The sequence below is a fragment of the Balaenoptera musculus genome, chromosome 8, assembly GCF_009873245.2.
Source record: "Balaenoptera musculus isolate JJ_BM4_2016_0621 chromosome 8, mBalMus1.pri.v3, whole genome shotgun sequence".
NCBI lineage: Eukaryota > Metazoa > Chordata > Mammalia > Artiodactyla > Balaenopteridae > Balaenoptera > Balaenoptera musculus.
The window spans coordinates 7,279,008-7,306,639 of NC_045792.1; the positions used below are offsets into that span (position 1 = coordinate 7,279,008).

At 50.2% G+C, this 27,632-nt stretch overlaps 1 protein-coding gene across 2 annotated transcripts in view; it reads left to right on the plus strand.

Moving 5' to 3' along the window:
* KIRREL3 (kirre like nephrin family adhesion molecule 3) overlaps positions 1-27,632 on the plus strand; it is a 554,097-nt gene that overhangs the window by 415,662 nt on the left and 110,803 nt on the right. For both annotated transcript variants that reach the window (XM_036860526.1, XM_036860527.1), the window contains exon 2: positions 13,042-13,119. In XM_036860526.1, the coding sequence (XP_036716421.1) occupies positions 13,042-13,119 (78 nt within the window). The remainder of the gene's footprint in view (positions 1-13,041; positions 13,120-27,632) is intronic.

A 27,632-nucleotide genomic window follows, 5' to 3' on the forward strand; every position in this document is an offset into this window, starting at 1 on the left:
ATAGGGACACACCTCTCCTTACCTCCCTGCGCTCTGCGTCAGTCTCCACTCCTCATCACAGACCAGGAGGTCTGCATTTCACAGATCAAGGAAACAATGAAGGTGGACCCTCAGATCAAGAGCCCAGAGACAGTGGAAGGCTCCACCCTACTGTGTGACAAGTCCCACGGACCGTGGGGTCAGTGGTCCAAGCTTCCTGGACTGGCTTCCCTTGGTCTCAGGAGCAGGGAGAGGACCTGGCCGTCCCGTCCAAAACCTGGAAGCCAGGTCAGCTTAGGACCTCCTGCTCACCAGGCCCCTGGGTTTAAAGGCCCCTCTGTGTCTTAGACTAGCCTACCTCACTGTGCCCTCCAGCCAGAGAACCTTCTCCAGATTAACCAGAGGTATAAATCCTCTTGCAGGTCAGATCTGAGCCACCAGCCTCCTTCCCAAGGCTATGATGTCCTCTGTGGACTGGCCGGGGCCCGAGTCAAGGTCCCTGGTGGTTTCTTATGGGCAACAGGTCACACCTGTTGGGATCATGGATTCCCTCCGCCCACGTGCACTGAAACCTCTGAGCTCCACTGCCCCCAAACAGAGGAGGAGTGGTCCGGGCCTTTCCTGGTACCACCCATGCCTGCTCCCAGAAGTAGTAAACAGCCCACGGGTGACCCAACCAGCAGGTGGTGAATAAATACCATTTTCTCTTCAGGGGAGAATCGTTTAGGTGTCAGCTGGAGTCTGGAATTCCCTCCCATTCTCCCACCGTGATATGCAAGCATGTGCCTCCCTCTGCCTCTCTCACAGCATCTCAGCAACCTCGTCCTCTGCCCTGGCAGGGTTGCCAAGTTGATAGCCCCGAATGGGGTCACCTCTCCGGGGCTCAGCTACTGATGTGTGCAGAGCTCTCGCAGCCCCTGGCACGCCTACTAGCATCCAGCCTCCTGCCGGGCTGGCCTCGTGGTAAATAAACTTTCATGTTCTTACTAAGTGATGGCTGGTGGTTCAGAATCGTTACCCTGGAACTGTTTGAGGTTGATTCCTTAATCAAAGCTCTCAGGCTCTCCTCCACCCCCTCACCGCTGAAAGGTTATCATTAAAGAGAAGAAAGGCGCTTTGATTTCTGTTGCTGGGCTGCCAGCTTGGATCTGGGGCGCTGGGGGGAGGTGGGGAGGCTTGGTTTTACCCCAAGCCTTGTGTGCAAATCTTAGCTCTGCCAGCACCAGCTGGGTGACTTGGGGCAAGTCGCAGAGCCTCTCTGATCCTCTGTACCCTCCTCTGGGGCTGTCTCAGGGATGGTGAGGTTCAAGGAGACCCTGTGTCTGACAGGTGCTGCTAAGCCTGCCAAGCCCTGTAAGTGTGTTCGTCCTGATACCCAGTCACAGCCATCTTCTCAGACCCATGTTCAAGTCCCTTAGGGGCAAGGGGCTTCCATGGAGCTTTCTGGAAATAGTGGACCTTCCATAAGGCACCTTGGACAAGCACAGGGGATTAGAAGCAGCCCGTGGCGTTCCCCCTAACCCACTCCCAGAGGTATCCCCCAGAAGGAGCTCAGCCGGGGCACCCGCCTCCCTCTGCCTTCCTCGCCTCCCCCTCTCCTGTCCCCATCTGTGCTTTCTGACGGCAAGAGAAACACGGGGCTAGGGCCTCCACGTAGCTAGATAAATAATTACTAAATAAATAAATAAGTAAAAATAAACAAAGAAAGCCTCCAAGGAGCTTGAATTGCTGCCGTGCTGAGAGATAACTGGCAGATTCGATTTAATTATAAGATACAGAGTTGTAATGGGGTGTGTGGAGCTCAAGGAGGATTGCAGTAAAGGGAGGACGGCAGGGTTCCCTGCCTTCCCCGCCGGCTCCTCTACGAACCCCACCATCCACTTTCCTGCCTTGCCGGGTGGGCGGGAAGCTGGGCACTGCCCTGGGGGACGAGGTCTGGCCAAGCCTGGTCCTCCCCTCCTCGCCAGCCTCACCCGCAAAACGGCCCAAGTCACGATGCGCCAGTGGACGGCCCCAGGTCGGAAGTGGGGACGGAGGGGCAGAGCCAGGAGGGCTGCACACTCACCCACACTCTCCTCCTCTGCCCCAGGGGAAGGTGTGCAGCTTCTGGCTGGACACAGCCCACGCAGCCAGGCACGGCGTGGGGACCGGACTGTCAACAAGGCAGCTGTGACTGTCCTGGCCTGGGGACAATAACGTGCCATCACCTGGCCTCCCTCCTGTCCTGCTTTTCTACCCGGAAAGTGGAGGACGCGCCCTCCAGCTCACTGAGGCCTAGTCTACCCCCTTCCATCCCAAAGACCCTAAAAGACCCGACGCTCCCCGCACTCCTCGGACACATTTCCCTTCTTTCTGCCCTCTTCCCTTGTGCCAGGTGAGAACTGACGTCTCCCTCCACCCCAACCCTGTCCAGCAGGATGTGGGCTTGAGGACAAAGGCTGGCCATTCCCGCCCGACTCCAGTGAGAAATGCTTTAAATCCAGCTCATGGCCTTTATGGGACCCTCTTGGTTCTTCCTCAGCCTTTATGATTTTATCTGGGCCATAAATGGGTGACAGGGGGGTTTGTAAGCACAAAACTAAACAGCGGCAGTGCCCCTGCTGTGCCCCACTCCCACTCCCACCCCTCCATGCTTCCCTGCCCTACCCTCACCCCCTGCCTCTCTGGAGGCCACCCTTCCTTCTCCAGGCCTGGACTCACCAGGGACCTGGTTCCCACGAGGGCTTCTCAGAGCCCCGCGACCACCTGGCAGTTCTGACCTAATTGGCCAGCACCCTCTGGACACACGTGGTCCCCTTCCTCCCACCGGGGTCTGTGCGGGTCACCTGAGCTGTGTGTGCAGTATCTAGGCTGCATCCTGGCAGAAGGGCACAGCCTGGGCTCTGGGATCAAATGGACCTGGATTTTAATCCTGTCTCCTCCACTTCCCAGGTGTGTGACTTCAGAAAACTTACCTAACTTCCCTGAGCCCCACCTGATCAATGGGGCTACGAACCTGTGTGAATAGCAAACCACAAATCAGTCTTACATTCATAGCCTCTTATTGGGGCTCTGCCTTCTGGCTTTAGATCTGGTATTGAAGAGAAGGGCAGGGGACGGGGTGGAAGCACGTGGATGTGGGGAGACCTTGCAGGCCTCCCACTGCCCTCAGCCTTAGTCATTGGGGACTTTTTTGATCCTACTAGAAAAAAGAGAGGAGAGATGCCCTCTTTCTGCCTGGCCTCCCAGCGTGACTGACGGCCTGTACCACGCTGAGCATCCCCAGGGGCAGGGCCACAGCTGTCGAGTGTCAGCCCCATGCAGATGTTAGTCACCAACCCCCAACTTTCTCTTAGGAAAAGTCTAAAAGCCTTCCAGGCCTATGGCCTTCAGCAGTCCCCGTTCCTCACAGGCTAAGTAGACTGATGGCAGGCCAAGGGGTGGAGGGGTGGCCTTCATGATCTCGTTTCTCTGTCATGCTCCTCCACAGAGCAATTAAGCACTGGGATTAGATATCCTAAATCAGAGATGGCTGAGGTTTTCTTGTACATGTGATAAAACTGCTTCCCATAAAATTTCTCCACCAGCGTTATTAAACTTCTCCCAATTCCCTGCACCTCTCACAAAAAGATTATACTAGTAGCGCAAAGAACCTTGTTTATAATCAGTTTTCTTGGCCTCCACATTTACTAGCTTTGACCCTGAGTGAATATTTAATCTTTTGGATTACCAGTTTCCTATTATTAGGAACAATGATAGTACTTACCTTACAGAATTTTTACGATAGAAGATAATGCATGCAAAGTACTCAGCCCAGAGACTAATCAATCATAAGTAATCAGTAAATGGCAACTTTAATTGCACTGGTGAATTAAGTGAGCTTGGCCCCAGGGCGGGTGATACCAGCCAGTGGAGAGGGGCAAGGCGAGGCTGGGTGCAGCCCCCAGGGGAGGGGCGGGCAGCCAGTGTCCCAATTCCAGGGTGCAGAGGGGTGTGGTAGACTCTGCTGACCCTGGGGGCTGCACTGATGCCCAAGTGGCCCAGAGGAAGGCCACGTCCCGAGTCAGCTGGTGGCCGCGCTGGAACTCTAAGCAATTAATCCGCTGGGAGAAAGACCCCCAGGCAGCATCTGAGGGTAGGAGATGAGCCCAGCCTCGAAGAGAGAGATAAGAAGGATGATAAGAGCCCGGCAAGGTCTCAGAGAACCAGCCTGGGGTCTGAGACTCAGCATTGGTGAAGAGTCGTATCTCACAGAGAAGGGGGACCGGCACGGAAGCCACCAGGCGTGGAGTCAGGCACACAGGTGTGCCCAAGCTTCACCACTCACAGCTGAGGGACCCTGGCAAACTCCTTACCCATCTAAAATGTCCAGTTCTTTACAAACAAAGACAGGAATAGTAATACCTAGCTTCATAAGGTCTGTGTGAGGGTGAAACGAGATGAGAAAAGTAAATGCCCAGGGCTGTCTTTTTCCTGCCCACGATGTACAGACTCGGGGCAGTGAGCAGAGATTTGGAGAAGCCGGAGGACTGGGGGCCACATGGGATCCTGCAGGCACATGGGATCTGGGACCAGGAGCAACACAGACAATCATGGGCCCCACAGCTGGTGGTGAGGAATTTGCTGATATGCTGCCTGCCTTGGCCGCACTGGGGTAGGGCTATGCCGGGCAGTAAATGGCACGGCTGAGGCAGCTGAGAAGGCGGGGGCTGGCAAAGGGCTGCCCCAATGTTGGTCCTTGCTGTCGTAGGGAGCCGCAAGGTGCTTACCATCAGGTTCCTGAAGGAGCCTTGCTCCCTGCAGGAGGCGGTGAGGATGGGCTGGTGGCCACAAAATATTTTTGGAATTAACGCAATGATTGCCAACTCTTCCTAAAAGAGGGTCTCTTGATGTGAGCTTTTTATGTAATTCATTGTTTTAAAAAATTTAATTTAAGACCACGGGTGTTTCAGATTTCTCTTAGAAGAATTTAATTGGTATGTAATAGCATAGTTAATTAAATACAAATCAATTGTTTAAGAGAACTAATTGATAGTTAACATGAAGGTGAAAAACTTAGCTCTAATATAATTAACTCATTAAATAAGCAATGAAAGAGCAATTATGTCTTTACAACAATGTAAAGTTTATAGTGCTTTAATAAACTTAGCATTAGCAAGCAATGCAATTCAAAAATTATGAAACAGGTATTATTGGTCTATTAAACATTTATTACTTGTCCTAGAGGCCCAGAGCCATGCACTAGTCAGGATTAATAAAGCTTTACTATCCCACTCTTCAGGACTCTTTCCTAGAGAGGTTGATAGGAAAACTGTGATCTTTGCGTGATTTATGGGCACCCTTATTGCCTGGGATGTGAGTAATTATGCTGAAAACAGGACTAGGCAAACCCGATGCAGAAAGCAGTTTAGCAGAATCATAGTGAGAACTTGCCAAACATGAGACTCCAGCATCCTGCCACCAGGGGGCTATCACCGGGCAGAATGGCTTGTGATGAACAATCACTTATGAGAGAGGCCATGGGTACAGACACCCAACCAAGGCAAACCCCAGACAAATCTGCAGCCCCCCAGGTCCTTTAGGAGGGCCACCCCACCACCTGAGCTCCTTTTTCCTCCTCGGGACCCCTACAGCAATTATTGCCGTTCATGTAGAAATGACTCCTGCCCTGCCTCATGACGCTTCTTTAACTGAACCATTGCTTGTCTTTGACGCTACCTTTTCACAGGTGTATGCCTTACATAACCAACTGGATCATAATCTCATTGGGAGAGGAAGCTTGTGTTACATATTTTTGTCTTGAGCTTCGTGCCTCTCGAGTGTTCGTGGGTTGGATTTTATAGCTGCCGCATTTTGTAAATACTTGCTGGTTATGGAGGGGTGGTAGCTGCACTATAGCAGAGGTTACCTGTATCATCCCACTGCTTTTTACATAATTCATCACATTATGAATTGGTCTACAGACCAAGATATTTGCTCTCCGAGGTCAGTGAAACTGGTTAAAAATGTATTTCTTCAGATCTGCACTTGCGCTCATGTAATCATCCAGGACCTGTTCACTTGGGGAATCCTTCAAATACAGGAAGTCCAAAATGCACCATTGTCACGCGTAACCTCATAGGCTTCCTTTGTCAATCACTTCTTTTTTTTTTTTTTGGCTGCTTTGGGTCATCGTTGCGGTGTGTGGGTTTTCTCTGGTTGCAGTGAGCAGGGCTACTCTTCGTTGCGGTGCGCGGGCTCTAGGCACGTGGGCTCAGTAGTTGCATCATACAGGCTCTGGAGCGCAGGCTCAGTAGCTGTGGCGCACGGGCTTAGTTGCTCCGCGGCATGTGGGATCTTCCCGGACCAGGGATCGAACCGGTGTCCCCTGCATTGGCAGGCGGGTTCTTAACCACTGCGCCACCAGAGAAGTCCCTGTCAGTCACTTCTGACCCAGACCCCTCGCTTCCTGCAATCTTCCCCACTAAAGACCTGTGGTCATCGTTGTCCCCTTCCTCTGCCAGAGCCACTCTGATGCTTAGCCCCATTGTCTCGGTCAAGAACATCTCTCCAAGTCGCCATTTCCTCTCAGTCGCCAGCACCTCTGGTCCTGTGGCCTCGCCTGTGACACCCCCTGGCTTGTCTTCCTGACTTACTTCACTCCTCCAGCCCAGCTGACTTGTCTCTGCCACACTGACCTTCAAAGATGCCACCTAACAGCTCATTATATCACCTTGGACAGGGTATTTCACCTCCCTGAGTCTCCCCTTTCACATCTGTTTAAAAAAAAAAAAAAAAAGGAGGGGAAGGAAGGGGATTTGATGATCTCTAAACCCCAGTCTGATATTCTGTTTCTGTTTCCTGAACTCTCCCTCATCAGTACTTCATTCGAGGCCCTTTTCGTCAAATGCTGTCTCATTGGATTTGCATGGCAGCCATGTGAGAAGGATTTTACTACCAGTAACCATATTTCGTAGATGAGAAAACTGAAGCCCGGAGAAGCCCTGAGGACCGCTAAGGGCCGAAGCGCGGCTCCAGCCGGCAGTGGTGGTTTTACAGCACACGTGGCCTCCCCTATCCCCCAGGGCCCCCCTGTGACTGCAGCCAGGTCCAGCTGATGTCTTCTCCACCTGCTCTCTGGAACCATCTGGGGAGCTATTTTCAGCCCCTGCACTGCTCTCCTGTGTCAAGGTGGCGGGGATGTGGAGGCTCTGAACGTCTCTCTGAGAAGCCCAGGGTCCTTTCACCTGCTTTCTCCTCTCAGGCTGTCTTGGGAGAGCAGGAAGAGGGGGCAGATGTCAGCCCATCGCCTCCTGCCAGGAGTGTTGCAATAGTCTCCCAGCTGCGCTCCCTTGTCTGGTCTTACCTTCTCCCAGCCATCATCTGCCCCAGTGCTAATATGGTCTTTATAAGATGCAAGTCTGGCCTTTCTTCTGCTAAGCATTCTGTAGGAAAAGTCCAGACTCCTAGGCAAGGCTCACCAGGTCTTCCAGATCTGGTCCCTGACTCTGTCTCCTGCCTCGTCTCACTTTCTCTTCTCCCGAAATCTTTGCTGTATCCACACCAAACTGCCTGCCCATCATGCTCTATTTCTTATTCAGTAGGCTTCTGGGGACATGCTCCATCTAATAGCTTCAGGTGGTAAAGGGTTAGTCCTCAGCAGGCACCCCTGAACCATTGTGACTGGGCAAGTTGGGGACAGAAGGGCCCCCAGATGCACCGAATAGCCTCAGAAATGGTGAGGGATAGCCATAAAAAAGGACAAAATAATGCCATTTGCAGCAACATGGATGGACCTAGAGATTGTCATACTGAGTGTTATCACTTATATGTGGAATATAAAAAAAAGGGTACAAATGAACTTATCTACAAAACAGAAATAGAGTTACAGATGTAGAAAACTAACTTATGGTTATGAGGGGGTAAAGGGAGGGAGGGATAAATTGGGAGATTGGGATGGACACATACACGCTACTATATATAAAATAGATAACTAATAAGGACCTACTGTATAACACAGGGAACTCTACTCAATCCTCTGTAATGACCTATATGGGAAAAGAATCTAAAAAAGAGTGGGTATATGTATAACTGATTCACTTTGCTGTACATCTGAAACTAACACAACATTGTAAATCAACTCTGATAAAAATTTTTTAAAAAAAGAAAGAAAGAAAGAAAGAAATGGTGAGGGAGAAGGACCTGGTACCTGTCCGTTGTCACCAGCTCGATCTGTGGTTACTTCACAGCTCATTTGTTTCTGGCTGGGGCAGTAAGCCAGCACTCTTCAAGCCAATGTCATCCTCACGCTGGCAGCAGGAATGCTCACAGCATCCTGGATTGCCACCAAGACCCATAGCCGCCCTCCCTCCCCGCCCGCCCTCTTTCCCATCATCTCTTGTGCCACCACCCCCATTGTCCCATCTTAGCAGCCCCTCTGGCTGCTCTCCAGTCAGCTGGTGCCTCTCACAAGCCTTTTGAGTGGTCATGCGATACTGCTCCCTGCATCCCCTGTGGCCAAGGGATGGGAGTCAAAGAGTCGTGGCCAATGGAAATAGCCAGGTCCTATAGAAGGCCAGCTTCTCCCCTCTTCCTGTCTATGTTAGCTTGCTAGGGCTGCTGTGACAAAGAGCCACAAACTGGGTGGCTTAAACATCAAAAATGTATTGCCTAACAGTTCTGGAGGCTAGAAGTCTACAAAAGATGTTGGCAGAGTTGGTTCCTTCTGAAGGCTGTGAGGAAAGGCTCTGTTCTAGGCCTCCCTTCTTGGCTTATTGATGGCCGTCTCCATGTTTATATGTGTGTCTGTCCCAAATTTCCCCTGTTTATGAGGACACCTGTCATATTGGATTAGGGCTCCCCAATGACCATTTTAACTTGATTACCTCGGTCGAGTCTCTTTGTCCAGATAAAGGCACATTCTGAGGTATTGAGGTTACGACTTCAACATCGGATTTGGCGAGACACAGTTCACCCCACAGTCCCAGCCAGGACCACTGATCTCTGCTGTCTCTTCTCTGTCTTGAATCATGGCATCAGCAGCCCTGGGATCCTGGAACCTCCCCTAAGAATTAGCTAGAAATCAGACCTGGATTCTAGCCTGAGCACTATTACCAACTGTGCTTTGGCCTTGAATTGTCATTTTACTTCTCTGAGCCTGTTTCTGAAACCAAAATGGAGGAAATCATTTCTGCCTTGCCTGCTTCACAGAGCTACTGTGAACACCCAATAAGATAGTGAATATGACAGCATCGTGAAAAAATAAGTATCCCACAAATGTGAGGTAATATCACTGCACTATCATTATATGATTACTAGTAAGAATAAAGGAATCCTTGGGCTAGAAAAAGTCCCATCCTCACCCTCTGAAACTGAAGGAAAACCATTCCATTTATGAAGCCATCCCTTTTTATTCCTCCCGAGAGGAAACCTCATGCTTCCCAGACTCCTGTTCTGATGAATTACAGTGTTCATTCACTTCAGACCATCTGCATCTACCTAATCCACTGTGCCAGGGTTAAGGCCACCTGATTTCACTCTGGCCCGGGTCGGGGAGAACTGATCACTCCCCATTATTTCTTAGTCATCTCTTTCATTAAATCAGACTTTTCCCGATCAGTTGCCCCGTGCCAGGCACTGTGCTTAGGGCTAAGGACTCGGAGCCTAAAAAGGCACTAACCTCGCCCTTCTGTTGCTCACAATCTAGAGGCTGGGAGTTCCTGGGGTGCAAGCTGGACTTCTCCCTAAGAAACACACCCCTTCCCAGGAAATGTTTCGTTGTGTAGCAGTGTTCCCTAATGCTTTGTTCTCCTGAGACAGCGACCTCCACATCCCCATCTGCAGGTGACACTGGCCTTCTTTGCTCTGAACTGTCCTTTAAGCCAGGATGACTCCATTCACATTAATCATTTCCCATGGGTACATTCAGCGCATCTGGTGGTTCTGCTACTGATTAGTCCTCAGCCAAAGGCTGCAGCCCCAAAGTCTACGTGGAGAAGACCCCATCATCTTGCCATTCTAAAATAGGCATCTAGAACCCTGACTCCACCATCGGTCCCATGCCATGTGACAAGGAAGGTCGCAGTCTGGTGGCTGGTCTAGATCACAAAGTGAATGATTCCTGTTCTTTCTATACATTCTTTCATCTCTCCCCTAATAGCCTGGTTGATCTGGCTTGGTGATGTTTTCCCAAGAAGATGCCATTGGTTCCTGCTTCCCCCCGGTTCTCTCTCTGGTCAGTATCTTTGACCACACCCATCCTCCCCACCTGTGTTTCCAGATTCTCCTCCCCTCCCCCACTTTGGCCCCTGGCCCGCTTCCTCATGTGGAGCCAATAACCTCTAATTTAGCTCTGCAAAATCTCTCCCAAGAACACCCCAAATTTTCATATATGGATAGCTAGCTAATTCTCACTTCGCTGATCCCCCAACCTGCTCTTTCTTGCAGAGATCCCAGTGGCTTCTCCCCACTTCTCAGTAAAGACTCAGTCAGAGAGCCCTCTCACTTAATAAATTTCTGCAGTGTGCTTATTAGTGCCTTGTAATGTAGCCGCCTAAATAATTAAGACTAACCCACAAGTGTCAAATTAAATGAGCCAAATACATTGAGAAATTGCCTGGTCCTCCATTTCTTTTATTAATCAGGTTTTTTTTTTAAACTTCTTTTCCTGCTCATTTGCAAAAATCAAACATGGTCAGTGAGACTCTTACTTATAATAACCGTGCGTATGTGCAGCCTCTTTCCTTGGGCGAGTCCCCCTGGGGGCATATTATATGACATAGGACGGGGCGGGGTGGTGGGGGGAGGGTTTCAGTGGCAGAGACAGCCAACCCAGATAACACAGAGTCAACAGGTTGTCCATGGTCTCGAAATTTTTAGGAGAATCATGCTTCCTCCATTTCCTTGAGAGTCGAGGGGACTGTCCAGGAAGCCCAACACGAACACTGGCCAAAATCCATCCGGACTGTTCTGCCCTCCACACTTCAGTGCTCACCTGGGCTCATTCCTGGGCTCAGTTCAAGAACCCAGGCTTCCTTTCTCATTAGGAGCTGCCGCTGACGTGCTTCAGATGAGCATCAGAAGTCAGTGGAAAATATAATAGGAACCATCGGCAATTGTATCATCCTGATGATGAACAATATGCGTGCAGTTCTGACGGGCTGGTGAGCTCTGCCTGTCGTCAGCGTGTTGAGGTTTCAATACAGCGCCAGGCAAGAGGCTATTGTTTGCTGGAGCTCAGAGCACCCTCACAGCTCAGGCTTCCGCTGACCCCTCCTGGCATGCCGCATTCCTGCCTCTTGAAGGTGCTTGTTAGAAAGGATCCACAAATATAGTAAGTAAACATCAAAGGGGCTTTGATCCGCACGGCTTTCAACAGAGCAGGAGCCCCTGAAGAAAGGGCCAAGGCCTTGGATGAGGGAACTTAACATCGTCAATTTGAGCGCCTGAGATGTAAGGCTGTTTGAAGTGGGGGCGTTTTGGCCGTGCCTTCAGACGAGCAAGCGTGGAGGGAAAGGAAGAGAAGTGAGTGCCTTTGGAAAAGGCACGCTCAGATCTGCTTCTCTGCTCTTTACTGATAGTCAATAAACCCCTTTAAAGAATCAGGAGATCAAAGCCTGCAACCTCCTTGGGCCATGGCTTCTGCCACCGCCCACCACGCTTTGTTTTCCTCTGGGGCTGGAGCCCCTGAGCTTGGCTTATCCGTGTCTCTTGGGCCCTTTCATCCTGCTGCCCAGAGAGGCTGGGCCTGGGCCACAAGAGGTGGGTGGAGAGGCAGGGGGGAGAACGAGCCCAGCCTCTCTATGCTCTGACAGCCTAGATGCAGACTGTCTAGGGCTCAGAGAAACACCCAGTGTGGTGGGAGAAGCTGCTGTGACACACCCCTCAGGGGGACCCTCCTTCTCTAAGAAACCGATGGAGAGAGTATCTGGGTGTCCAGAGAGCTAGCAAAGCCTGGAAGGAGCTGCAGGCACATCCCCACCTCCAGAAATCATACCCCTTATCCATTTACCCAGTTTATGGCAGCTGCCACCATTTGTCTGACTCCAAAGCAAAGAGGGAGGGGCGGGGAGCCTACAAGAATCATGGGAAGTCATTTAACATCTTTGAACTTCAATTTTCTCGTCCGCGTAATGTGAATAGTAATAACCGATCTGCTTACCTCATGCAGTTGTTGTGAGGGTCAAAAGAGAAACTTGGTGTGGAATTGCTTCAGAGCCCACAAGTGCTGAAGACAGGTGAGGAGCAAAGGATAAATACCAGAGAGGAAATCTTGCCCGGTTGGCTGAGGTACTCCAGTCCAACGCTCACACACAGTGAGCACTGATTTACAAAATATCGTGCGGGAGAAAATGGTCTCTTGCTTTTTGCTACCTGGAATTGTTGTTCTAACTTGTTGTTCCACTGGGTCAAAGTCTTGTGGGACCAGAGTCTATGTCTTACATCTCTCAGCCATCCCCACCCCTGTGTTCCACGCTGTGTTTACATCTCATTAGTGCCTGATGGCACTGCTGAATTGCGCCTGAATATAAGGATGAACAGGGACCCCCAGCCCCAGAAGTTCACTCTCTCCCAAAAGATAGACTCCTTCTACCTACACCTTGACCCCTGTGTCTTCTTCCAAATTTACCCCATCACTCCCTTGGCCCCTGTGTCTAGCTGTGCTGTTCCATCCTGGACACCGCTGGCTGGACTCTGCCTCTTCTCTGGCTTGACAACAATCCCAATGTGATCTGAGCGTCGTCCCTATGCCTGGGCCTCGTTAACCTATAGAGTAATGGTGACGAACATGGACTCTGGGGTCAGGCTGCCTGTGTTCAAACTCCTGGCTCTGCCACCTACCAGCTCTTTCATCTAAGGCTGCCTGCTTAATATGTCTGTAAGTGGGGATAACAATGGCATATACCTCATAGGGTTGTTGTGAGGACCAAATGACGAAATTATTGGCCTTAAATTATGTCTGGACCATAGTGAGTGCTTTCTAAATGTTTGTTAGATAATTAAGTAGCCCTGTTTATAAGAGCAACAAGCTTTACATCCCTTGCAAAAGGACCTTCACTGACCCCTGACCCATTCCCACCTCACCGACCTCTGCTTTTCTTCCAGAGCTGGGCCTGCAGAAGAGAGGATGCTGTCTGGTGCTGGGCTACATGGCCAAGGACAAGTTTCGGAGAATGAACGAAGGTCAGTGAGAACCTGCCCTCGCAGGGGAGATGGGGAGGGAAGAAGTTGTGCCCTACTACTATGGTACCAGGAAAAAGAACCTGGGCCGTTTCAGAAAGGACAGTGGACAGATCAGTTTGGTTTCCATGAAGCTGTTCAGATAGTAACATGGGGAAGAGTAGCTAATGCCTGAAACACTGTATGCTGATTCACGAGCATTCTTCATATGCTATCTTCCCTCCTCCCTTTGTGTCCCCTCCTTCTCTTCCTCTCTCTTTGCTTCCTTTTGTTCCTCACCTACCCACCCAGTGCAATTAAATCTGCTTCTATTATCTTTTCTCATCCAGACCTCTCTGCCCTTTTCCTTAATCATTCACATTTCTTGGATGCTTATTGAATTAACGGCACCTCACAGGGCATTTGGGAGGATACTATAGAAGAATAAGGCAGAGCTTTTATTCTCAAAGAACTTCCCCTCGAAAAACTGCCCTCTTTTCCAACTCCGTTGGCCCTATGTCTTCCACTTACTCATAAGCCGTTCTGCCTTCCTCTAGCACTGGGTCTTTCCTCTGAGGTTTGACTGGACCACAGAAGGCTGGAGGAAGGTATTGACATTGATGTGGAGGCTAGGATGTGAGAGGAGTGCTGTCACTTATGGGCCTGCTGTAATAAAGAGCCAATCCCCTCATCCCCAGCCATCTGTCTCCGTGCAGTTAATAACCCTCTCCATCAGATGCCACAGACTGTTTGTCAGGATTCAAAAGTAGGTAAACAATGACTGGGGATGCCATTTATTCAATAAAGTCAGACAAATGAAACCCTGGCTTCTCACCAGCCCAGCTTGCCGTGAGCCGGGCCCCTCCCCACCCAAGGCCCAGGGTCCCTGCAGCCTCATTCCCATTCCAGGAATGGAAAAGGCAGCTCACCTGTACCATCTCTAGCCCTAAAGTTAGACCATAGCATAGCTCCAGTGCCCTCTTCCTATGTTCCTCAGCTGGCTCTCCTCCCAGCCCACAGACCATGACATACACAACCCCACGTGCTCCCCCCCAGACCTAATGCCTCACCAGCTGTAGGTTTGTTGCCAGCACACATCATGCTGACAGTTTGACAGTGGTTAAGCCAGCGCAATTAGACATGAAGAGTATCACCTCCCCCGTTTCACTGCCTGTCTGTGTAAGAAGGCAACAGCCTCCAGAAGCTGCTTCCTCTCTGTCGGAGCTCCGTGGCTGAGCACAGCCAGGGTTGAGGGCTGCATCTTCTGCACCCCGCCAGTCAGCACCCCTTCCTGACTTCTCTCTTTCTCAGCCTACCTCTCACTTCCCAACACCGCCTTCTTGAGAGCCAAGGCAAGTAACATCTGATATGTGGAAACTGACAGCATGCCTCTGTCCATGGTGCTGAATAGACACATTCTCTTGCTGGCAATGCTCATTAGAGAAGCTGAACTGAGGTTCACAGGGAACAGGGGAGCCAAAAAGTCAGGAGTTGGACTGGATTTGAAAGCTCAAGCTCTGAGTGTCTGACCTCGGTAGAAGGATACTGACTCAAGATCTTGGGGCCTAAAAAAAAATCATATCACAAGGCTGATGAACACGATTTGACTCCCCCCAAATTTTCACAAGTGACTTGGGCTGCCATAACAAAATACCATAGACTGAGTGGCTTAAACTCAGAAATTTATTTTCTCACAGTTCTGCAGACTGGAAGTCCAAGATCAGGGTGCCAGCATGGTCAGGTTCTGGTGAGAGCTTTCTTTCTGGTTTGCGGGCAGCAACCTTCTCACTGAGTCATCACATGGCAGAGAGAGAGAGAGAGAGAGAAAGAGTGCTCTGGTGTCTCTTCTTACAAAGACGCTAATCCTATCAGATCAGGGCCCTACCCTTATGACCTTAACACTTTTGTAAAAGCCGTATCTCCAAATACAGTCACAATTAGGGGTTAGGGTTTCAACATAGGAGCAGGGGTGGGGGGGGGGCAGCAGGGGAACACAATTCAATCCATAGCAAGGAGTTTAAATACATTTGCCATAGCAGAAAGGTACGATGGTGATACTCTGAACCAGAGGTTAGGAAAATGGTAAGAAAAATAATTGCAGCCTTAATATCTCCTTAAATTTTGTTCAAGTAAGGAAGGAAGGAAGAAAGTCAGGGAGGACTCGAGGAGGACTTGGAAACAAGACCAGCACCAGATTACTTCTGAGGACAGTTAGCCTTACTTTGTGCAACAACTAAGCTAAGGCAGCATTTTAAACTGTTTTTTTCTTGTTAAAAAGGGAAGATGCCAGAACAATGCGTCTTCTCTCTAAGTCCCCTCTTCAAACACACACAATCCAGACAAACGGGTTATTCCTTTCAACTGATTGTGGTCGACCTGGTTAGGAATGCTTTACCCCAACCTATACCCTCCGCCAGTGAAGACAAACTGAGAATCAAGCAGGAGGAGGCAACAGAGCCATCAGCAATAGCCAGGAGGTAACAGAGCGGCTAACCCCCCAGCCCTGCCTTCCTCTCTGCCTGTGGTTCTCGCCCCTCCCAAATGCCCCGGCACACATTCAGGTTTACACACAACAGCACATACAGTAGCTGCTGCTGCTTCTGGGTAAACAAGGAGACAAGGGGGTGGTAAGCAAGTGAAACCACCATGTGTGAGGAGTTACAAATCTCGGCTAACAAAGAGGAGACAGGATAGGAGGCGGGTGAGTCACTGGGGCAGAAGGAGAGTTGCCGGGGGTGGGTAAGCTTTGGCTCTGGAGGGGTGGGAGGCATGAGGAGGGGAGGTGGGAGGGGCCTGGAAAGGAAAAGAATGTTTCTCTGCTCCCACTCCAGGCAATCTTACCACCCCAAGTGCCATATTATACATTTTTTTCTCTTTCTAAAGCTCACATGCCCCAACTCCAGCATGTTTGCACATACGAAAAAAGCATCAGCAAGCATGGGGAGCTGTTTTATGGTTTATAATTATCTTGTTCCAATACTCAAAATGCTTATAACGTCCACACATTAATAATTGAACTGGAATAGCAGCTATGACATAGATCAAGAAACAGACACCTCTGTCCACCCTGCACTACACTCCTCGCTATAAATTGAACAATTGGTAAAATAGTTTTAAAAATTATAATTTTTTCTCCCGGGTGTTGGAATTAGTGAGATATTGGAACAATTAGCTGCCTCTTCCATCAAAGATAAGGTGGTGAGCATTATATTTGCAATTTAGAATAAAAATAAAAGACTAACTAGTGCTGTATTAAAGCATGTTCGTTCTGTTTAACAGTATCTAACAGGGTGTCTGTCACCTGGGGAGAAGTCGTCCCCTATTTCATTTGCTTCCTTGTTAATTTGGTATCTTTTTATTTTCTTTTCCTTCCACTCTCCCCTCCTCACTACACTCCCCCAAAAAATAACAGCTGGAGAAGAAGCAAGAGAAAAATAATGAATGAACAGGAACTTTATAGATCTGGGGTTTATCATAAGCTAGAGTAAACTCAACCGGTGCCGTTAAACTACAAAGAGCAATACAAAGAAAACACTATTCAAAGATCATTTAAGGAGGCATGTGATAGTTAATGAGAGGTTTGCTCTATTTAGGAGCACGTAATAGCTTCTCGGGTAGAATCTGCAGCATTTGCAGTAATGGAGGTGGTTGGTAAAATGTGTATGTGTGTGTTCTTTCCTGTTTGGACTCAACACATCTGAGGCATCAAATGGAGATATGGACAAAAATCAATGAAGGGCTGACAAGAAAGGTGCAAATAAAGACAGACTAGGCATGGGACTATTAGATTTGTTTGACATAATTGTCTTCATGTGATTAAGTACATGGTGCTTTAAGTAGGAACTGCTGGAAGGAGATCATTTATTTATTCATCAAACATTCAAAGAATACCCACCATAAAAATAATACCAATTTTTCATAGTAAGTGCCAGCCACTGTTCTAAGCACTGGAGCTTTAAAAGTAAATAAGACACAGCCCCTGCCCTCACGCTCCCAATAAAAACACACAGGCGCATCTCAGTGTTCCTGTCACCTCCACAGGAGGTCCTGCCAGACCACCTCACCTAAACCAGATACCCCTCTTCCCCCCACCATTGTGCTCCATGGTGACAACCAGCCTATTTACTTTGTGGCACTTACTCTAACTGGTGATTATTCATTAGACTGTCCCACCTAAGAGTTCGCTTCAGGAAGGCAAGGATTCTGCTCCCTCATTTCCTTGCCAGTCCCTGGGCCTTAGCCCAGTGTCTCGCACATAGGGAGTAATCAATTTCGATTTAAGTAATTAATTAGTGCCAGGAGTGACAATGGAGGAACACCCAAAGCCATCCACAAGGGTAAGGTGGGTCCGGAGAAGGTGCTCAGGAGGCAGAACGTCCTGACGTAGAGCACGAGTCTCCACATCCCCAGCAGTTCCTTAAGCCTTACCTCTCAGCCTCTCCTCCGAGGCCAGTGCTACAGTCCCTCCTGGGAGGCTAGGACCCGGGCAGGTCAGCCGAGAGGAGGGCTAGGAGGCGAGGCCACCAGTGGTGTTGTCCATCCTGTACCCGCCTGCCCTCCTTCTTCACCCCTCCTACTGCTGGGCCACCTTGTCATCTGGGGCATCACTAGGCAGGTATTGCCCATCAGATATGCAAGGGGAACTGCTCTAACATCACACACACACACACACCCCATTCCCTTTCCTCTTTCCATCCTTCCCCGATTACCTGATTACCCATTTCTCCTGAAGAGCCCAGAACCACTCACCTGCTCAATGCACATCGCTTACCCCGGGCGGATCCTATCCAAGGGCAGAATAGGAAGCTCTCACGTGGTGTCAGATGAGGGGCTCTGCTTGCCTCTCAGAAAGCCCAGTACTCCTCTGTGTTAGAACCGTGAGCAACTCTAGCGACTGCAGCACAACCCACCCACCCAGGGAGATCTGGGAGCATGGAGGGACTCGCCCAGGGTCAGTAGGAAGTTGCTGGAAGAGCCAGGACTACAGCCCAGCTCTCCTGACATCCAGTCCAGCCCTCGTTGAATTCGGAAAGAGGAGGCTGAGGCCATGATCGGAGGGGAAGCCCCTAAGGCTTTGACTTGAAAATACAGAGAAAGTGGAAGGGGCAGGAGAAAACGGGGGCAGAAGACAGGAGACTCTCCACCTGATGTGGGAGAAAATCAGGAAAGACGTGGGGAGGGAGACACAGGCCAGGGATGACCCTTTCTTTCTATGGAACCAGAAAAGGCTACCAGGCCCTAGGACTCTTGAAGGGGGAAATGAGGGGGAAATGAGGAAGAGGATGCTTAAAGGAGGAGAGGGGAAGCCGCGAAGCCCTGGCCTCCCTGCCCGGGCGTCCCTTCAAGGCCAAGGTGGGCCTGCCCATGAGGCTCTCGTCCTCCCTCCTCCGGCTGCGCATCTGGTGGGCGGCAGAGTCCCCAGACCTTCAGAATCACAGGGACCGGCTGCTTCTCCCGGCTCAGTGAAGGGAAAGCAGATATGCCTCCCAGCACTGTCACTTTCATCCTCCCAGAAAGAAACAAATGCAAGTGATTAGCAAAGGCAGCTTCTGTTCACTGGGGGTGGGCCACTGCGGGAGGGGCGGGAGGGGCTGGAGGGGCCGAGGAAGGAGAAGGCCTGCTCCACGGGCCGCTGGTCCACACAGGCTCAGGCTGCAGCACAGCCCCTGGGGGCACCATCATCCTAGGCCAGGCTCTGCGTGCGAACGTCCTTGCCTCTCAGCCTGTGAGGGAGACAGAGCCCTGGAGGATGAGAATCCAGGCATCTTGAGCAGCTCGGGAGTTCTCTGAGATGGCAGGGGCACCCATCCTCTCTTCCTGCACCCCTGTTCCCTAATCCTTAAGAATGAGTCTAACAGGTCCACTGCTCCTGGTCTGTCCCCTCACAGAGTGATAAGGAGGAGAGGTGCCCCATGGGCACGTGTGTGGCCTGGGGCAAATCCCTAAACCCCCGGATGATAGATAACCTCCTTGTGGGCAAAACTGGGTAATGTTGGATATGATCTCCCTTAAGTCTTTGAAATGTGATGATTCAAAAATCTACCCTGGCTCTCAACACCCTGCCACACCCTCTTCTCACCCCCCACCCCATAATTTTAAATGCTTTGGTCACCAAAGGAACCAGCACTAGGAAATTCAGCAGCCTCAGAGGCAGATGTGTGTCTGTTTCTGTCTGTCCTTAGAGAATGAATTCGGGCCCATGTCAGCTGTACCGTGGGTGGCTGGGAGGCCGTCGAGCTGGCCTGCAGGACAAGCGGCACTTTTTTTTTTGGTGGGATGGGCAGGAGGCTGGTGGTCTGGACTTGGCCCGGGGACCTGACCCAGGGGAGGGTGGGTCGGCTGACACTCGAGCTCCTCGCCCTCTGCCTGTCGTCCCCCAGAGTCTGGCTCATGCTGAGGGCCTACCATCATTTTCCTGAGACAGTCCCTTCACCGCCTGCCAGGGCGCCCTGGATACTGGCTAATACTGTCATTTTGTTAGTTGGAGCTTTTGGGTGCATTTCTTCTTATTTCATTTTTCTTACTGATGTGTTTTCTTCCACTGGGGCTGCAAAGCTTGTTATTTGTATAAAGTCCCTGTTTATTATTTATGGCAAGACTCAGATTTCCAGGGCGCTTTATGATTGTTATTTAATTAGCTCGGCGCCTTGGAACAAGGAACCCACCATTTCCATTCTCCTGCCTCCATCTGACGGTGGATTTCGGAGCTTTTCCCCAGACCTGTTTCTCCAGACACCAGTCCTACCAGGAGACCTGCTGCTCTAAGGCAAGCTGGGGGCCATCTAGACCACAGACCCTGCCAAGCTCCTTTTCAGACTTCAGTTTCCCTCACACCCCTATCCAATCCTCCCCAGGACCTAGAAATGTTACCTCCCGAATATCGCTCGAATCCACCTCTGCCCATCTGACGGCCAGCGCCCTTACCCACCGCCGACCCCCTGACCAGGACTAAAGCTGTGCTCTCCTAACTGGTTCCTTGTGTCAATCAAGCTCAGCCCCTTCCCTCCCAGTTCTTCTTCCATCCTTTAGCCACAGCAGTATTTCAAAATGCAAATCTGAAAATGCCACTTTCCTCTTGAAAATATTTCAATAGCTCTCTATTACCGGTAGGGAAAATACCCAAATCCTTGGCATGTTTTATAAGGCTCTCTGTGACCTAGTTCCTACCAACCCCTTTGGCCTCATGTTGCCCCCTTATACTCTGTACTCCAGTCACATCAGCGTGCTTTTGGCTCCTCCAACAGGGCATGCTCCCACCTGCCATACAACCTTTGTCTACGCTGGTCCCTCCTCTTAGGATACTGGCCACACTCGCCACACCCCATCCCCAAACCTTCACATAGTGACTCCTGCTCAACTTTCAGATCTCAGCTGAAGTATCACTTCTCCAGTGAAGCCTCCTCAGACCCACCCCTCCCCAGTCTCGATCAAGTTTCTGTGTTACATGCTCTCATATTTCTTTCCATCCAAGGGCTTAGCTCAGTCTGTACATAGAAGTTCATTTTGCAATTATTTAGCTCAGACCTGTTTCCCTTCCCAGTCTGTAAGTTCTGCTTGGTTTCCATTATCTCCCAGGATAATGTTTCATGGCATCATGTTTGCACAAAGTAGACAATGAAAGAAGAGCAAGGACAGTGAAATTTTCTGCCCCTGGTCAGTGGCTCCCAAGATGCTGGGACTGGGCAACTTGAGAATCACAGAAGAAACATTAGAAATCACCTGGAAAAGAGGAAGCTGAGACTCAGGACAGTGACGGGCTTGGCCAGAACAGCACAGCTGGCGAGCGGTACAGCGAAGGCTTAAACCCAGGCTCCTGAGCCCAAGTCCACTCCCCTCCCCACCTCACTGTGCTGAGTCCTTGAAATGTGGGCATGACCGGTTGAGCAGGTCTATCAGGGAGGTCTGCCTGCTAAAAGTGTGTTTCGGGCCGTAGGGTTTTTTTTGTTTTTTTTGAAAAACCAGGTCTTCCATTTTTATTTTAGGCATTCAAGCTTTGCTGCCTAGAGCTTATGTTTACTTTAGAGGTAAAGAACTCTCATTTTCTTGGACCACTTCTGGGGAGGGGTGGGCCGTGTTTTGAAAGAGACAAGAAGCAAGGACCTCTGGAGAAAAGGAAGGGAAGTAGGTTTTTTGGATACAGGGGTATGTTTTGACATGAAACATACCCCTGTGAGCCCAGTACTGTGCCGGGTACAGGAGCTTCAGAGGCTGGATACAGCCTCCGTTCTCAGGAACTTCATCCTCCACTTGGAGAGATTAGACCTATTTCAGGTCAAGTTGATTTTGTGGTTGTTTTGGTTTTGGTTTTTCTCTTTAGCCTTGTGGTTAGTATGCTTAATGGTTAAGCACTGGGGCTTGGGAGGCACAGAAGTTTAGGTATCGTCAGAGCAGGTTGAGAACCATATCATCAGAGATTCTCAAGGCCAGAAGGGACCCAAGGTCATCTAGTCTACACCCTCTTCTGATGGCTCAATATCCCTGCCAAGTACCAATGCACGTAAATACTTTTGAATACTGTGGTGCTGCGTGCTCATTCATTCACCAACCGTGTATCAAGTGCTAACTCCATGCCCAGCCCTGTGCCGGGCCCTTGGCATGTAAAGACACAGTCCCTGCCCCAAGGATATCACAGCAATTACAACACAGTGTCATAATGGCTGTAACCAGGTGTGTAAGGAGCTATGGGAACAGAGAAGGGGAATCCAGTCAAACTGTAGGCCAAGTGAGCAGGGCCCAGGAAAGCCTCCTGGAGAAAGTGATACCTGAGCCCTGGGAACAAATTTTATTATAAGAGGCTATTGTAATACATGCACCCCAATGTTCATTGCAGCACTATTTACAATAGCCAGGACATGGAAGCAACCTAAGTGTCCATCGACAGGTGAATGCATAAAGAAGATGTGGCACATATATACAATGGAATATTACTCAACCATAAAAAAAAATAACGCCACTTGCAGCAACATGGATGAACCTAGAGATTGTCACACTGAGTGAAGTAAGTCAGGCAAAGAAAGACAAATACCATATGAGATCACTTATAGGTGGAATCTAAAAAAATGATACAAACGACCTTATTTACAAAACAGAAACAGACCCATGGACATAGAAAACAAACTATGGTTTCCAAAGGGGAAAGGGGGGGAGGGATAAAGTGGGAGATTGGGATTAACAGACACACACTACTATATATAAAATAGATAAACAACGAGGACCTACTGTATAGCACAGGGAATTCTACTTAATACTCTGTAATGGCCTATATGGGAATAGAATCTAAAAAAAGAGCTCGTATATGTATATGTATAACTGATTCACTTTGCTGTACACCTGAAACTAGCACAACATTGTAAATAACTATACTTTAGTGAAAACTTAAAAAAAAATAAGAGGTCATTGCAGCCTACGCTTGAATCCCTCCAAAGACAGGAAACTCACTGCCTACCAAGGCCATGGGCAGCTCCTCGGCTAGGCTCTTATAAAGGAGTTTCAAATAGAAAACACCCCTTCAACCCCGAGAGTCTACAGTTTTGTCATTCCGGCTGCACTGGGGACAATGGGACCGAGAGACAGGTAGCAACCACGGGCCAAAATCCCGGGGTCTCACCGCACGCCAGCTATGCCCTGAGTAGGCATCCTTTGCTCTCTCCGCCTCCCCTTCCCCATCCTCAGCCAGCCCCAGAGGCTTCACCACTGAATGCTGAGACCCTCCCTCCACCCCCCTCCCCAGGGAGGGACAGTGAATAAACGAGGGTGCTTAATGGCCTGCGGTGCCGTAAGGTTTTAGAGCTGTGTGCCGGAGTGAGCAGGTTCAGGCTGAGATGAATTACCCAGACCTTTTATCAAAGGAGAGTCAATAAAAACCTGAAGGAGCTTGCCCCATCTCCTCGGAGTGGCCGTGTCACACCGCCGAGCCCCGTGCTCTGGAAATAGTAATCGGCGGGTGCATCTCCCCCCAATCCATCTGCTTTCTTCCCTATGCCTTCCCTTCTCCAATGTATTCGTTTCCATGGTGACTGTGTTGTTACTGGTATGGGAGGAGTTTAATGACATTCAGAAGTATCAGATCAAGTCCATTTATATAATGGTTTGAAATACACATAATGGCCTGTGGCATATAGGACACGGTGACAGTTTCAGTAACTGCGTACAGACTGTGGGATAAATAGAGCGATGTGACACTCCCCCCAACCCCCAAATCAAACGTACCAGGAATAACCACTATTCTTACTACAAGAGCAGAACTTCTCAACCATTACTCAGGAAAGGGTCTCAAAACACAACACCAAGCTGTTCTCTCATTGAGGAAGGATGCTGGCCAGACCGTGGGTCCTCTGCACCTGCCAAGGTTTGACCAGGGTGTCGGGTGGGGCAGGTGCAGAGGAGAGGATGCACCGTCCAGAGAAGTGGAAGGAACAGCCGTCCTGCCCTAAGATCCTCAGGCACCCCCCTCGGCCAGCCCGCGGTAGGACATGGGCTTCAAGTGCCTGTGCTTATGGTTCCTTTCTGTCAGATTCAGAAAAGATTCATCAGGCACCCACTGTGTGCCTGGTGCTAAGGGTGATGTGGTGATGAAAAACACGTAGAGGATGCCCTTATCTTAGCTCGGATTCCCCCAGAAGCAGACCCTAAGCACGGACTCATCCAGGAGGTGCAGAAAGCGCCAGAAGGACGGTAGGGCATTGACAAGAGAAAGGGAAGGTGTCCAAAACAGAGGGTACCATCAGGTCCCTAAATGGGAGGCATCTGGAGCCTCATCCCAGTGGAGGCTCTGGGAAGGGCTGTGGAATCCATGCCTCACAGTCAGGCCACCCAAGGATCAGGGTATCTACAGAGCACTCTTGCCAGTAACTGGCTGAGGGCCGCTCAGGTTGTGGTGTTCGTTCCCTGGCACTTCTGTCCTGCTCTCTGCAAGGACAGAGTGGCCTCTGCAGCTGAAGAGAAAGACCTCAGGAGAAGGGCAGCAGGTGCTGGCAGTGGGGAGTCGGCCTGAGGGATACAGGTGGGGCACTGGCAGAGCTGGCTACAGCCCCCAGGGAATTTTGAGTCCAATGGGGAGACAGGCATATAATGAAATAGCAGAAGGCAGGGTGGTGGGAGAGCTAGAGGGGTGTGCAGGTGAGATGCTCGTGGAGCACAGAGGTGGGGGGAGCCCTTTGTCTGACTGCAGTAAGACTGGAGGGACTTGGGGAGAGCGGGAGAGGAGACGGGGCAGCTAGCCCGCAAAGTTGTGGCGCTAGGGAGGCATCTTCACACACATGTCGTTTCATCCTCATGACATCACAAAGTGGGTGGTGTTAGCTCCATTTTGAGGACAAAGCAAGTGAGGCTCAGAGAGATTAAGTCATCTACCAAAGGCATAGAGCTAAGATTCAAACCCTGGTCTTCTTTTTTTTTTTTAAATTTGTTTATTTATTTATTTTTGGCTGTGTCGGGTCCCCGTTTCTGTGCGAGGGCTTTCTCCAGTTGTGGCAAGCGGGGGCCACTCTTCATCGCGGTGCGCGGGCCTCTCACCATCGCGGCCTCTCTTGTTGCGGAGCACAGGCTCCAGATGCGCAGGCTCAGTAATCTTGGCTCACGGGCCCAGTTGCTCCGCGGCATGTAGGGATCTTCCCAGACCAGGGCTCGAACCAGTGTCCCCTGCATTGGCGGCAGATTCTCAACCACTGCGCCACCAGGGAAGCCCCAAACCCTGGTCTTCTTACGCCTACTCTGCTTAGGGGAGCTTTGTGTATTTGGGGAGATGGGGATGGGGTAATTCCCTCCATCACCGTCAAGGGCAGACGTGACCAGAGCCTGTTGTGTATCCGTGTAGGTCTCTCCCCTTGGCCATGGACTGCCCACTCCCGTATCTCCCCGCATTGCACTGTCCATGGACCCGCACTCAGCCAGTCAGACAGCCCCTCTGATCCTGCCCCAGATGTAAGCGGGACGGACTGTACCTAATATTGAGTGAATTATCTGGAACTCACAGCCCTGCGGGTGCAGGAAAGAGAAGAGGCAGCCTGAGGTGAGGGCTTCGGTTCTAATGGGCCCCACGAGCATGCTTGCTGCCTGTCCTTGCCCTCCCTGCTCTGCCCTCCCAGCCCTGCTCCAAACCCCATGGCCTCAGGAAATACGGCGGAGGAGGGATCACGTACACGCATTTCCCTGGAGCAGCGTTTCTGTCGCAGGTTAATAGTTTTTCTGTGAAATAGAGTCTGCATAGTTAAATAAGGTGGGCAGAGGCTGGGTTAACCCTGATTAAACAAGTCTCTCCTACAGAACCTCTCAGAGCCTTTACTATGCCAAGGGGCCTGGTGAACCCCCAAAAGGAGGATACGGTTCTCGGAGTTTCCCAAACTTACTTGACCACAAAACACTTTCCCTAGAGCACGTTGTAGGACTAGGATTTCTTGGAATCCACTTTGGGACATAATGGTTTAAGGCCAGCTCTACCACTAACTCGGCATGTGAGCTTTGTCAAGTAAGAATAAATGAAGCCTGCCTCATGAGGACCAGTAAAATAACAGGGATGAAAACTCTTTAGAAACCATAAAGGAAATGGTGCCATTGTTTATTTACATAAAAGATGGCGCTATTGTTTATTCACATAAAACAAACACACTCAGTTTCCCAGAGAACATTTCATTCGGAGTCCAAAATAATAGTAATAGTAATAATAGTAATTAATAATTTTTTTAAGTAATAAGTTCTGCTCCTGACTAAGCATGTGACCTTGACCTTGATCTCTCTTGACCTATGTTTTCTCATCTGCAAAATGGGTGTACTCACGATGCTAGCCCTCTTTCCTCCGTGAATTTGTTGCAATGATAAAATATGCACAATGGTTGTACGGGTGCTTTGAGAAAGCACAAAGCACCATAAAATGCAAGGCATTATTATTAGTGCTCCAGGTTAACACCCTCAATTCAGTCCCACTTGTGCTCAGACCAAAACAGGAGACGTGCTGGGGGAGGGGATCGGCTCGTGGGAGACATAACAATGACTAATAATTTTCATCCATATTTATGATGTTAGGAGCCTTGTATGAGCATGTCCCTGAGGGGAGAGAATGAATATTTCATGAGTGGGCACTAAATGTAGTATTAAGATGAGATGGACAGAAAGAGCCCCGCTTGCCTCCGCCTCCAGGTGCAGCTGGGAAGTCAACACAGGTCCAGGCTCATGAGTGGCTCTGGGGAGCAGGGCAGCCAGTCAAGAGGGAAGAGCACAGCCCTCAGCACAGATGGGGAGCCGTCCAGCTCGGACTGGCCGGGGGACTCCTGTCCGGGGAAGCAGGAGAGCCGGCGCCCACTCCATATTCCAGCTGGGTAGCCTTGGGCAAGTGACTGTCACCAACCTAGGCCTCCACTTCCACGCTGTAAAATGGGGTGATAAGATCAGCCCTGCACGGCTGCAAGGTCTCAGTCCAAGCCCGACTGTTTGGAAGACGGCTTTGCAATGCACTCAGGTGGGAAGTGTTGTTATTCATGGATTCTCTCGACCACAGCTGTTGAACACCTACCCTGTGCCGATCGCTGCCACGGTCACAGTGTTCCAAACACTGCGTTCATCGCTTTATACACATCACCTCGTTTAATCATCGCCACGATCCTGAGAGGTATCTGTTATTACTCCCATTTTCTCCATGAGGAAAGAAAACCCGGGAAAGATAAATAACTTGCCCAAAGCCATACAGCTAGTAAATGGCAGAGTCCGGGGTGGTATGAGGCCAAAACCCTTCATTCTGCACCGACGGCCCATCTTTGTCTGTACTTCTGCAGAACTGGTAGGTACCCAGCCTCCCCCCGCCAGCAATTCCCTATTCCGTTCATGCCTTGTGCTCCCCCTACCTGCCTTGCCACCCCCTCTTGGCCCTCCAGGATACCCTCCTTTTGTTTTCCAACCCCTACTCCCTTCTTCCAAGCCTCTTTTAAAAGGTCTGTCTCCCATACGGTGGTCACCCTGAGGTTCTAATTTCTGTCACCATCCATCAAGACCTTTGCCTCCCAAGACCCTGGGCAACCTGTATCTCTTATCTGGACCAGCCATCAGGTGGTGTGAAGATTGAACACCTCCCCCTTAACTGCCCTCAGAAGATGAAGCAAGGGCAGATGGGGCAGTGCCAGGGGTAAACCCAGCCAAGTCTTCCCCGCCTCCTGATGGATGCCTCTGGAGAAGGCTCCTGGCTCTCTCCATCCACCCCACAGCGTGAGGACACCCCCATCCCTGCAAACCTCCCCCCTATGGGGCATAACTTCCATGTTGTCTCAGCTCAGCCCTCCTCCAGAGATGAAGAGATTGTTTTAAACCTGCCGCTCCACCACCTCTGCTTCTGGCTTCCAACGTCACTAAGTTTCCTTATAACGAATAAACACCACAGTGACATTAATAAGTTACCGCTGAGCACAGAAGCACAAATATGAAGCAGATAAACTGGATTTGATCCAAATAATTACTGCAGGCAATGTTGGGCTTAGTTTGAGCTGGCAGCCAGGTACCGAGTAAGTTATTAGATTGCGTAAGGCAATGTTGCACGTTGCGTTTTTCATTAT